The sequence below is a fragment of the Oncorhynchus nerka genome, linkage group LG10 (genome assembly GCF_034236695.1).
Source record: "Oncorhynchus nerka isolate Pitt River linkage group LG10, Oner_Uvic_2.0, whole genome shotgun sequence".
NCBI classification, from domain to species: domain Eukaryota; kingdom Metazoa; phylum Chordata; class Actinopteri; order Salmoniformes; family Salmonidae; genus Oncorhynchus; species Oncorhynchus nerka.
In genome coordinates this window covers 59,325,342-59,337,700 of record NC_088405.1, presented here as the reverse complement: position 1 = coordinate 59,337,700, position 12,359 = coordinate 59,325,342, and the positions used below count along the sequence as shown (strand labels likewise).

The 12,359-nt window shown below is 47.1% G+C and overlaps 1 protein-coding gene across 4 annotated transcripts in view; it reads left to right on the top strand.

Moving 5' to 3' along the window:
- LOC115135717 (unconventional myosin-XVIIIa-like) overlaps window positions 1-12,359 on the top strand; it is a 118,837-nt gene that overhangs the window by 87,645 nt on the left and 18,833 nt on the right. For all 4 annotated transcript variants that reach the window (XM_065023624.1, XM_029670725.2, XM_065023623.1 and 1 more), the window contains 3 exons: window positions 2,155-2,259; window positions 4,024-4,170; window positions 4,430-4,543. In XM_065023624.1, coding sequence (XP_064879696.1) covers window positions 2,155-2,259; window positions 4,024-4,170; window positions 4,430-4,543 — 366 coding nt within the window. The remainder of the gene's footprint in view (window positions 1-2,154; window positions 2,260-4,023; window positions 4,171-4,429; window positions 4,544-12,359) is intronic.

The window sequence follows — 12,359 nt, the reverse complement described above, 5'->3', positions numbered from 1 at the left end:
TATACAACAGCTCTGACAGGCACTTAAATTAACACATACAATAATGTGTAGGCAATAGTGTCAAATTACGCTGCACTCTAAATTCCTATCTTGACTGCCTTAATTTCCCCAATAGCAACAAGTCATGGCAACCATATCTGGAAATGACTGTTGACATGATTTGTCGTCATTTGGAATGTTTTGATTACGTACTTGTATAATTCTTTAAACATTTTTACCCACAGTAATTTCACATTGACAGTCAGGCATTTAGTGCCACATAGAGTATGACATTGATCCCTCTGAGGGGTGGCCAGTCCTCTTCTGGCTGTTGCCAGGTGGAAATTACAACAGAACATGGCCAAGATGTTCAAATGTTTGTAGATGAACAGCAGGGTCAAATAATAATAATCACAGTGGTTGTCGAGGGTGCAACAGATCAGCACCTCAGGAGTAAATGTCAGTTGGCTTTTCATAGCCGATAATTCAGAGTATCTCTACCGCTCCTGCTGTCTCTAGAGAGTTGAAAACAGCAGGTCTGGGACAGGTAGCACGTCCGGTGAACTGGTCAGGGTTCCATAGCCACAGGCAGAACAGTTGAAACTGGAGCAGCAGCACGACCAGGTGGACTGGGGACAGCAAGAGAGAGAGAGAGAAAATACTTAAATTAACACAGGACACCGGATAGGCAGGATAAATACTCCAGATATAACAGACTGACCCTAGCCCCCCGACACACAAACTATTGTAGAATAAATACTGGAGGCTTAGACAGGAGGGGTCGGGAGACACTGTGGCCCTGTCCGACGATACCCCCAGACAGGGCCAAACAGGCAGGATATAACCCCACCCACTTTGCCAAAGCACAGCCCCCACACCACTAGAGGGATATCTTCAACCACCAACTTACCATCCTGAGACAAGGTCGAGTATAGCTCACAAAGATAACCCCAGGGCACAACCCAAGGGGATGGCGCCAACCCGGACAGGAAGACCACGTCAGAGACTCAACCCACTCAAGTGACGCACCCATCCTAGAGATGGCATGGAAGAGCACCAGTTAGCCAGTGACTCAGCCCCTGTAATAGGGTTAGAGGCAGAGAATCCCACTGGGGAGAGGGGAACCGGTGAGCCAGAGACAGCAAGGGTGGTTCGTTGCTCCAGTGCCTTTCCGTTCACCTTCACACTCCTGGGCCAGACTACACTCAATCATAGGACCTACTGAAGAGATGAGTCTTCAATAAAGACCAAGTCTGCGTCTCTCACACGGATAAGCAGACTATTCCATAAAAATGGAGCTCTATAGGAGAAAGCCCTGCCTCCAGCTGTTTGCTTAGAAATTCTAGGGACAGTAAGGAGGCCTGCGTCTTGTGACCGTAGCGTACGTGTAGGTATGTACGGCCAGGACCAAATCGGAAAGATAGGTAGGAGCAAGCCCATGTAATGCTTTGTAGGTTAGCCGTAAATCAGCCCTTGCCTTAACAGGAAGCCAGTGTAGAGAGGCTAGCACTGGAGTAATATGATCAAATATTTTGGTTCTAGTCGAGGTTCTAGCAGCCGTGTTTAGCACTAACTGAAGTTTATTTAGTGCTTTATCGGGGTAGCCGAAAAGTAGACCATTGCAGTAGTCTAACCTAGAAGTGACAAAATCATGGATTCATTTTTCGGGCATAATTTTTGGACAGAAAGTTTCAGATTTTTGTAATGTTATGTAGATGGAAAAAGCTGTCCTTGAAACATTCTCTATGTTTGTCAAAAGAGAGATCAGGGTCCAGAGTAACACCGAGGTCCTTCACAGTTTCATTTGAGATGACTGTACAACCATCAAGATTAATGGTCAGATTCAACAGAAGATCTCTTTGTTTCTTGGGACCTAGAACTAGCATCTCTGTTTTGTCTGCATTTAAAAGTAGAACATTTGCTGCCATACACTTTCTTATGTCTGAAACACAGGCTTCCAGGGAGGGCAATTTTGGGGCTTCACCATGTTCCATTGAAATGTACAGTTGTGTGTCGTCCGCATAGCAGTGAAAGTTAGCGGTCCTAAAACGGAGCCTTGAGGAACACCGAAATTTACAGTTGATTTGTCAGAGGACAAACCATCCACAGAGACCAAGTTTACGGAGTCTACTTATCTTCCTCCTGGCTGTCTCTGTCTGTATGTCCATTCTACAGCTGAAGCAGATGGAGGTACAGCTGGAGGAGGAGTATGATGACAAGCAGAAAGTCCTGCGTGAGAGGAGAGAGCTGGAGACCAAACTGCTGTCTGCCCAGGACCAGGTACTCCATCACACTGTTACTGATGTGTGTGTGCTCATCACCCCGTCATTGTAAATAAGAATTTGTTCTTAACTGAATTTCCTTAGTTAAATAAAGGTTAAATAAATAAAATAATTAAATATACATTTTTAAATCACTCTGACAGGCTGTCTACACCGCTCACGTCGCTTTGCAAAATAAATGTAGAAATCTATATTGTTCAATTATTGCACCCACACTGCATGCGCGCTCCAACGAGCTTCTGCATTTCCAAAGCTGCAAACGTGTGCCATCATGCTTAAATGTATTTTGTCCGTCCACATCAAACGCAATCACGACACGCAGGTTAAAATATCAAAACAAACTCTGAACCAATTATATTAATTTGGGGACAGGTCGAAAAGCATTAAACATGTATGGCAAATTAGCTAGTTAGCTAGCTTGCACTTGCTAGCTAATTTGTCCTATTTAGCTAGCTTGCACTTGCTAGCAAATTTGTCCTATTTAATTAGCTTGCTGTTGCTAGCAATTTTTTCCTGGGATATAAACATTGAGTTGTTATTTTACCTGAAATGCACAAGGTCCTCTACTCCGCCAATTAATCCACACATAAAACAGTCAACCGAATCGTTTCTAGTCATCTCTCCTCTTTCCAGGCTTTTTCTTCTCTTGACTTTATATTGCGATTGGCAGCTTTCATAAATTAGGTGCATTACCGCCACCGACCTCGTTCGTCTTTCAGTCACCCACGTGGGTATAACCAATGAGGAGATGGCATGTGGGTATCGGCTTCTATAAACCAATGAGGTGATGGGAGAGGCAGGACTTGTAGCGCGATCTGCGTCACAAATAGAACTGAATTCTATTTAGCCCTTGGCAATGCAGACGCTCATTGGCGCGCGAGAGCAGTGTGGGTGCAATAATTGAATAATATAGATTTCAAAATGTATTTTCAAATCAAATCAAATGCTTGTGCTTCTAGTTCCGACAGTGCAGTAATAACCAACAAGTAATCTAGCTAACAATTCCAAAACTACTACCTTATAGACACAAGTGTAAGGGGATAAAGAATATGTACATAAAGATATATGAATGAGTGATGGTACAGAGCGGCATAGGCAAGATACAGTAGATGGTATTGAGTACAGTATATACATATGAGATGAGTATGTAAACAAAGTGGCATAGTTAAAGTGGCTAGTGATACATGTATTACATAAAGATGCAGTAGATGATATAGAGTACAGTATATATATATATATACATATGAGATGAATAATGTAGGGTATGTTAACATTATATTAGGTAGCATTGTTTAAAGTGGCTAGTGATATATTTTACATCATTTCCCATCAATTCCCATTATTAAAGTGGCTGGAGTTGAGTCAGTGTGTTGGCAGCAGCCACTCAGTGTTAGTGGTTGCTGTTTAACAGTCTGATGGCCTTGAGATAGAAGCTGTTTTTCAGTCTCTCGGTCCCAGCTTTGATGCACCTGTACTGACCTCGCCTTCTGGATGATAGCGGGGTGAACAGGCAGTTGCTCGGGTGGTTGTTGTCCTTGATGATCTTTATGGCCTTCCTGTGACATCGGGTGGTGTAGGTGTCCTGGAGGGCAGGTAGTTTGCCCCCGGTGATGCGTTGTGCAGAGCTCACTACCCTCTGGAGAGCCTTACGGTTGTGGGCGGAGCAGTTGCCGTACCAGCGGTGTAGTCAGCCTGTAAAATAGAAGTCAGTTCTACCGAATTGGTGGAATGACCCAGAGACTGTTTGCGTGTTCATCTCTAGGTGGGCTGCAGGGACGTGGAGACAGAGAAGAGGCTGAGGAAGGACCTGAAACGCACCAAAGTGCTGCTGGCCGACGCCCAGATTATGCTGGACCACATGAAGAACAACGCCCCCAGCAAGAGAGAGACCGCCCAGCTCAAAAACCAGGTACACCACCCTACAATACACGACATGGCCCGTCTTATTAACATCAGGTCAATCAGGTGCTTCAGTGACATTCTCAGCTCTTCTACTACAAATAGTCCTGTCAAAAATGTATTGCACTTGCTCTTCCGATCAAGGACAGGGTGTTACATTTAGTGATTTCTGAAGATTTCTTATTTTCCCGGACCTTGACCTTCTAATCCTCTCTTCCCCTCTCTTCCTCCACCTCCACTTCCTCCTCCTGTTATATATCCATTCACAGCTGGAGGAGTCAGAGTTCACGTGTGCGGCGGCGGTGAAGTCTCGTAAGGGCATGGAGATAGAGATCGAGGACCTGCACATCCAGATGGAGGACGTGGTCAAAGTCAAGATGTCGGTGAGTGAGAGCTCCCTCAGCTGTCCCGTCTCAATATGAGAGAGGATTTTTTCTATCATTGTAAGCCTGCCACATACACACTATACAATACATTTATTAAACATAAGAATATGAGTTAGTTTTTGTCACAACCCGGCTTGTGGGAAGTGACAAAGAGCTGTTACAGGACCAGGACAAAAATTATAATATAATAATAATTAATCATTTTGTTCTTTATTTAGCCATCTTACATATAAAACCTTTTATTTGTTCATCACAAATGGTGAATAACTCACCACACGTTAATGAGAAGGGTGTGCTTGAAAGAATGCACATAACTCTGCAATGTTGGGTTGTAATGGAGAGAGTCTTAAATAATTTCCCACACACAGTCTGTGCCTGTACTTAGTTTTCATGTTAGTGAGGGCTGTGAATCCACTCTCACATAGGTACGTGGTTACAAAGGTTATCAGTGTCTTAATAGCGCGATTTGCCAAGGCATAATACTCTGAGCCCAATCCAGAAATCCGGCAGTGGCTTCTGATTAATTTCAATTTTCACAGAGCCGCTTGTTGCAATTTCGATGAGACTCTCTTGTTCAGATATCGATAAATGGACTGGAGGCAGGGTATGAAATGGATAACGAATCCAGTTGTTTGTGTCATCCGTTTGTGTCATAACCAGCTCACTCGGGTTAATTTGCACACAAAGAATCATACAATGATGGAAAGTCCTGTGTGTTGTCCTTGTTAATGCAGACAGAAAAGAGCTCCAACCTCTTAATCATGGCCTCATTTTTGTCCCGCACATTGAATATAGTTGTGGAGAGTCCCTATAATACTTGATGAACATTATTCAGGTGAGAAAAAACATCACCCAGATAGGCCAGTCGTGTGAGAAACTCGTCATCATGCAAGCGGTCAGACAAGTGAAAAACATCACCCAGACAGGCCAGTCGTGTGAGAAACTCGTCATCATGCAAGCGGTCAGACAAGTGAAAAACATCACCCAGATAGGCCAGTCGTGTGAGAAACTCGTAATCATGCAAGCGGTCAGACAAGTGAAAAACATCACCCAGATAGGCCAGTCGTGTGAGAAACTCGTCATCATGCAAGCGGTCAGACAAGTGAAAAACATCACCCAGATAGGCCAGTCGTGTGAGAAACTCGTCATCATGCAAGAGATCAGACAAGTGAAAAACATCACCCAGATAGGCCAGTCGTGTGAGAAACTCGTCATCATGCAAGAGATCAGACAAGTGAAAAACATCACCCAGATAGGCCAGTCATGTGAGAAACTCGTCATCATGCAAGCGGTCAGACAAGTGAAAAACATCACCCAGATAGGCCAGTCGTGTGAGAAACTCGTCATCATGCAAGCGGTCAGACAAGTGAAAAACATCACCCAGATAGGCCAGTCGTGTGAGAAACTCGTCATCATGCAAGCGGTCAGACAAGTGAAAAACATCACCCAGATAGGCCAGTCGTGTGAGAAACTCGTCATCATGCAAGCGGTCAGACAAGTGAAAAACATCACCCAGATAGGCCAGTCGTGTGAGAAACTCGTCATCATGCAGCGGTCAGACAAGTGAAAAACATCACCCAGATAGGCCAGTCGTGTGAGAAACTCGTCATCATGCAAGAGATCAGACAAGTGAAAAACATCACCCAGATAGGCCAGTCGTGTGAGAAACTCGTCATCATGCAAGCGGTCAGACAAGTGAAAAACATCACCCAGATAGGCCAGTCGTGTGAGAAACTCGTCATCATGCAAGCGGTCAGACAAGTGAAAAACATCACCCAGATAGGCCAGTCGTGTGAGAAACTCGTCATCATGCAAGCGGTCAGACAAGTGAAAAACATCACCCAGATAGGCCAGTCGTGTGAGAAACTCGTCATCATGCAGCGGTCAGACAAGTGAAAAACATCACCCAGATAGGCCAGTCGTGTGAGAAACTCGTCATCATGCAAGAGATCAGACAAGTGAAAAACATCACCCAGATAGGCCAGTCGTGTGAGAAACTCGTCATCATGCAAGCGGTCAGACAAGTGAAAAACATCACCCAGATAGGCCAGTCGTGTGAGAAACTCGTCATCATGCAAGAGATCAGACAAGTGAAAAACATCACCCAGATAGGCCAGTCGTGTGAGAAACTCGTCATCATACAAGCGGTCAGACAAGTGAAAAACATCACCCAGATAGGCCAGTCGTGTGAGAAACTCGTCATCATGCAAGCGGTCAGACAAGTGAAAAACATCACCCAGATAGGCCAGTCGTGTGAGAAACTCGTCATCATGCAAGCGGTCAGACAAGTGAAAAACATCACCCAGATAGGCCAGTCGTGTGAGAAACTCGTCATCATGCAAGAGATCAGACAAGTGAAAAACATCACCCAGATAGGCCAGTCGTGTGAGAAACTTGTCATCATGCAAGAGATCAGACAAGTGAAAAACATCACCCAGGTAGGCCAGTCGTGTGAGAAACTCGTCATCATGCAGCGGTCAGACAAGTGAAAAACATCACCCAGATAGGCCAGTCGTGTGAGAAACTCGTCATCATGCAAGCGGTCAGACAAGTGAAAAACATCACCCAGATAGGCCAGTCGTGTGAGAAACTCGTCATCATGCAAGCGGTCAGACAAGTGAAAAACATCACCCAGATAGGCCAGTCGTGTGAGAAACTCGTCATCATGCAGCGGTCAGACAAGTGAAAAACATCATCCAGACAGGCCAGTCGTGTGAGAAACTCGTCATCATGCAGCGGTCAGACAAGTGAAAAACATCATCCAGACAGGCCAGTCGTGTGAGAAACTCGTCATCATGCAAGCAGTCAGACAAGTGAAAAACATCACCCAGATAGGCCAGTCGTGTGAGAAACTCGTCATCATGCAAGCAGTCAGACAAGTGAATATTATAGTCGGTAAAGAAAACTTTAAGCTCGTCTCTCAATTAAAAACAGAAAATACACTAGAGTTCCGGGGCTTTGCTTTAACATCAAGTGGCATCGGGTGCAACTGCTTGCACGCGCTTTACCATTCCACTATGTCTCCCTGTCATGGCTTTTGTGCCATTAGTACAGATACCAACACATCTTACACCCAAAGTCCATTGGATGTCACAAAGCTGTACTTTAAAAAGATCCTCTCATGTTGTCCTGGTTTCCATTGGTTTGCATAAATATCCCGGACATATAGCAGGAGCTGTGCCAGGCCCTCCACGTCTGTTGACACATCCAGCTGTAACAGACATATACCAGGAGCTGTGCCAGGCCCTCCACGTCTGTTGACACATCCAGCTGTAACAGACATATACCAGGAGCTGTGCCAGGCCCTCCACGTCTGTTGACTCATCCAGCTGTAACATACATATACCAGGAGCTGTGCCAGGCCCTCCACGTCTGTTGACTCATCCAGCTGTAACAGACATATAGCAGGAGCTGTGCCAGGCCCTCCACGTCTGTTGACTCATCCAGCTGTAACAGACATATAGCAGGAGCTGTGCCAGGCCCTCCACGTCTGTTGACACATCTAGCTGTAACAGACATATAGCAGGAGCTGTGCCAGGCACTCCACGTCTGTTGACACATCCAGCTGTAACAGACATATAGCAGGAGCTGTGCCAGGCCCTCCACGTCTGTTGACACATCCAGCTGTAACAGACATATAGCAGGAGCTGTGCTAGGCCCTCCACGTCTGTTGACACATCCAGCTGTAACAGACATATACCAGGAGCTGTGCCAGGCCCTCCACGTCTGTTGACACATCCAGCTGTAACAGACATATACCAGGAGCTGTGCCAGGCCCTCCACGTCTGTTGACTCATCCAGCTGTAACACACATATACCAGGAGCTGTGCCAGGCCCTCCAACTCATCCAGCTGTAACAGACATATAGCAGGAGCTGTGCCAGGCCCTCCACGTCTGTTGACACATCCAGCTGTAACAGACATATAGGCCCTCCACGTCTGTTGACACATCCAGCTGTAACAGACATATACCAGGAGCTGTGCCAGCTGTAACAGACATATACCCCAGGCCCTCCACGTTGACTCATCCAGCTGTAACAGACATATACCAGGAGCTGTAACAGACATGCCAGGCCCTCCACGTCTGTTGACACATCCAGCTGTAACAGACATATACCAGGAGCTGTGCCAGGCCCTCCACGTCTGTTGACACATCCAGCTGTAACAGACATATACCAGGAGCTGTGCCAGGCCCTCCACGTCTGTTGACACATCCAGCTGTAACAGACATATACCAGGAGCTGTGCCAGGCCCTCCACGTCTGTTGACTCATCCAGCTGTAACAGACATATACCAGGAGCTGTGCCAGGCCCTCCACGTCTGTTGACTCATCCAGCTGTAACAGACATATAGCAGGAGCTGTGCCAGGCCCTCTACGTCTGTTGACACATCCAGCTGTAGCAGACATATAGCAGGAGCTGTGCCAGGCCCTCCACGTCTGTTGACTCATCCAGCTGTAACAGACATATACCAGGAGCTGTGCCAGGCCCTCCACGTCTGTTGACTCATCCAGCTGTAACAGACATATACTAGGAGCTTTGCTAGGCCCTCCACGTCTGTTGACACATCCAGCTGTAACAGACATATAGCAGGAGCTGTGCCAGGCCCTCCACGTCTGTTGACTCATCCAGCTGTAACAGACATATACCAGGAGCTGTGCCAGGCCCTCCACGTCTGTTGACACATCCAGCTGTAACAGACATATACCAGGAGCTGTGCCAGGCCTGTTGACTCATCCAGCTGTAACAGACATATACCAGGAGCTGTGCCAGGCCCTCCACGTCTGTTGACTCATCCAGCTGTAACAGACATATAGCAGGAGCTGTGCCAGGCCCTCTACGTCTGTTGACTCATCCAGCTATAACACACATATACCAGGAGCTGTGCTAGGCCCTCCACGTCTGTTGACTCATCCAGCTGTAACAGACATATACCAGGAGCTGTGCCAGGCCTGTTGACTCATCCAGCTGTAACAGACATATAGCAGGAGCTGTGCTAGGCCCTCCACGTCTGTTGACTCATCCAGCTGTAACAGACATATAGCAGGAGCTGTGCCAGGCCCTCCACGTCTGTTGACTCATCCAGCTGTAACAGACATATAGCAGGAGCTGTGCTAGGCCCTCCACGTCTGTTGACTCATCCAGCTGTAACAGACATATAGCAGGAGCTGTGCCAGGCCTGTTGACTCATCCAGCTGTAACAGACATATACCAGGAGCTGTGCCAGGCCCTCCACGTCTGTTGACATATCCAGCTGTAACAGACATATAGCAGGAGCTGTGCCAGGCCTTCTACGTCTGTTGACTCATCCAGCTATAACACACATATACCAGGAGCTGTGCTAGGCCCTCCACGTCTGTTGACTCATCCAGCTGTAACAGACATATAGCAGGAGCTGTGCAAGGCCCTCCATGTCTGTTGACTCATCCAGCTGTAACAGACATATACCAGGAGCTGTGCCAGGCCTGTTGACTCATCCAGCTGTAACAGACATATAGCAGGAGCTGTGCTAGGCCCTCCACGTCTGTTGACTCATCCAGCTGTAACAGACATATACCAGGAGCTGTGCCAGGCCCTCCACGTCTGTTGACTCATCCAGCTGTAACAGACATATACCAGGAGCTGTGCCAGGCCTGTTGACTCATCCAGCTGTAACAGACATATAGCAGGAGCTGTGCTAGGCCCTCCACGTCTGTTGACTCATCCAGCTGTAACAGACATATACCAGGAGCTGTGCCAGGCCCTCCACGTCTGTTGACTCATCCAGCTGTAACAGACATATAGCAGGAGCTGTGCTAGGCCCTCCACGTCTGTTGACTCATCCAGCTGTAACAGACATATAGCAGGAGCTGTGCCAGGCCCTCTACGTCTGTTGACTCATCCAGCTATAACACACATATACTAGGAGCTGTGCTAGGCCCTCCACGTCTGTTGACTCATCCAGCTGTAACAGACATATACCAGGAGCTGTGCCAGGCCCTCCACGTCTGTTGACTCATCCAGCTGTAACAGACATATAGCAGGAGCTGTGCCAGGTCCTCTACATCTGTTGACTCATCCAGCTATAACACACATATACCAGGAGCTGTGCTAGGCCCTCCACGTCTGTTGACTCATCCAGCTGTAACAGACATATACCAGGAGCTGTGCCAGGCCTGTTGACTCATCCAGCTGTAACAGACATATAGCAGGAGCTGTGCAAGGCCTGCCACGTCTGTTGACACATCCAGCTGTAACAGACATATACCAGGAGCTGTGCCAGGCCTGTTGACTCATCCAGCTGTAACAGACATATAGCAGGAGCTGTGCTAGGCCCTCCACGTCTGTTGACTCATCCAGCTGTAACAGACATATAGCAGGAGCTGTGCTAGGCCCTCCACGTCTGTTGACTCATCCAGCTGTAACAGACATATAGCAGGAGCTGTGCCAGGCCCTCTACGTCTGTTGACTCATCCAGCTATAACACACATATACTAGGAGCTGTGCTAGGCCCTCCACGTCTGTTGACTCATCCAGCTGTAACAGACATATAGCAGGAGCTGTGCTAGGCCCTCCACGTCTGTTGACTCATCCAGCTATAACACACATATACCAGGAGCTGTGCTAGGCCCTCCACGTCTGTTGACTCATCCAGCTGTAACAGACATATAGCAGGAGCTGTGCCAGGCCTGTTGACTCATCCAGCTGTAACAGACATATACCAGGAGCTGTGCCAGGCCCTCCACGTCTGTTGACATATCCAGCTGTAACAGACATATAGCAGGAGCTGTGCCAGGCCTTCTACGTCTGTTGACTCATCCAGCTATAACACACATATACCAGGAGCTGTGCTAGGCCCTCCACGTCTGTTGACTCATCCAGCTGTAACAGACATATAGCAGGAGCTGTGCAAGGCCCTCCATGTCTGTTGACTCATCCAGCTGTAACAGACATATACCAGGAGCTGTGCCAGGCCTGTTGACTCATCCAGCTGTAACAGACATATAGCAGGAGCTGTGCTAGGCCCTCCACGTCTGTTGACTCATCCAGCTGTAACAGACATATACCAGGAGCTGTGCCAGGCCCTTCTCGTCTGTTGACTCATCCAGCTGTAACACACATATACCAGGAGCTGTGCCAGGCCCTCTACGTCTGTTGACTCATCCAGCTATAACACACATATACCAGGAGCTGTGCCAGGCCCTCCATGTCTGTTGACACATCCAGCTGTAACGCCAATAATTCATTGGCTTGTATGCGAAGCAGTAATTGTTTCAAAACATCTCCTGCCATGTCGTGAACAGTGTTGTTTGATAAAGTTTTTTGGGCCTTTTTCCCCCAGCATTGTCCCAGCCATGTCCGCGGCAGCAGGAAGAATTAAGTCCTCCACAATAGTATGGGCCTTGCCTGTCCAAGCCACTCGGTAGCTCACCATATAAGATGCTTCTATCCCCTTCTATTTAATGGTATCTGTTGCTTTTATACATGTCTTACTACTTGAAGTCGTCTTTATTCTCGCTCAAAAAACTCCCGTGGCTTATTTTTCGAAATGTCATGTTTCGTTTCTAAATGTCTGCGCAAGAGTGAAGGTTTCCCGCAAGAGAGTGATGTTTAATGTGATTGGATGTTAATTATTTGAATAGGCTACCTGTATTTGACATTGTGTTGTTATTTCGCTGAACACTACTTGGTTAAATGTTATTTTTGGCAGTGAAATTGGGCAACTCAGGGGAGGGGAAAAAACCTCACCCAAATGTATAGCTGGAAATATAAATGTACTGTTTAAAAATAAAATGTGAATCACAGTTTTATTTGGCGTACCCCCGACAGCATTGC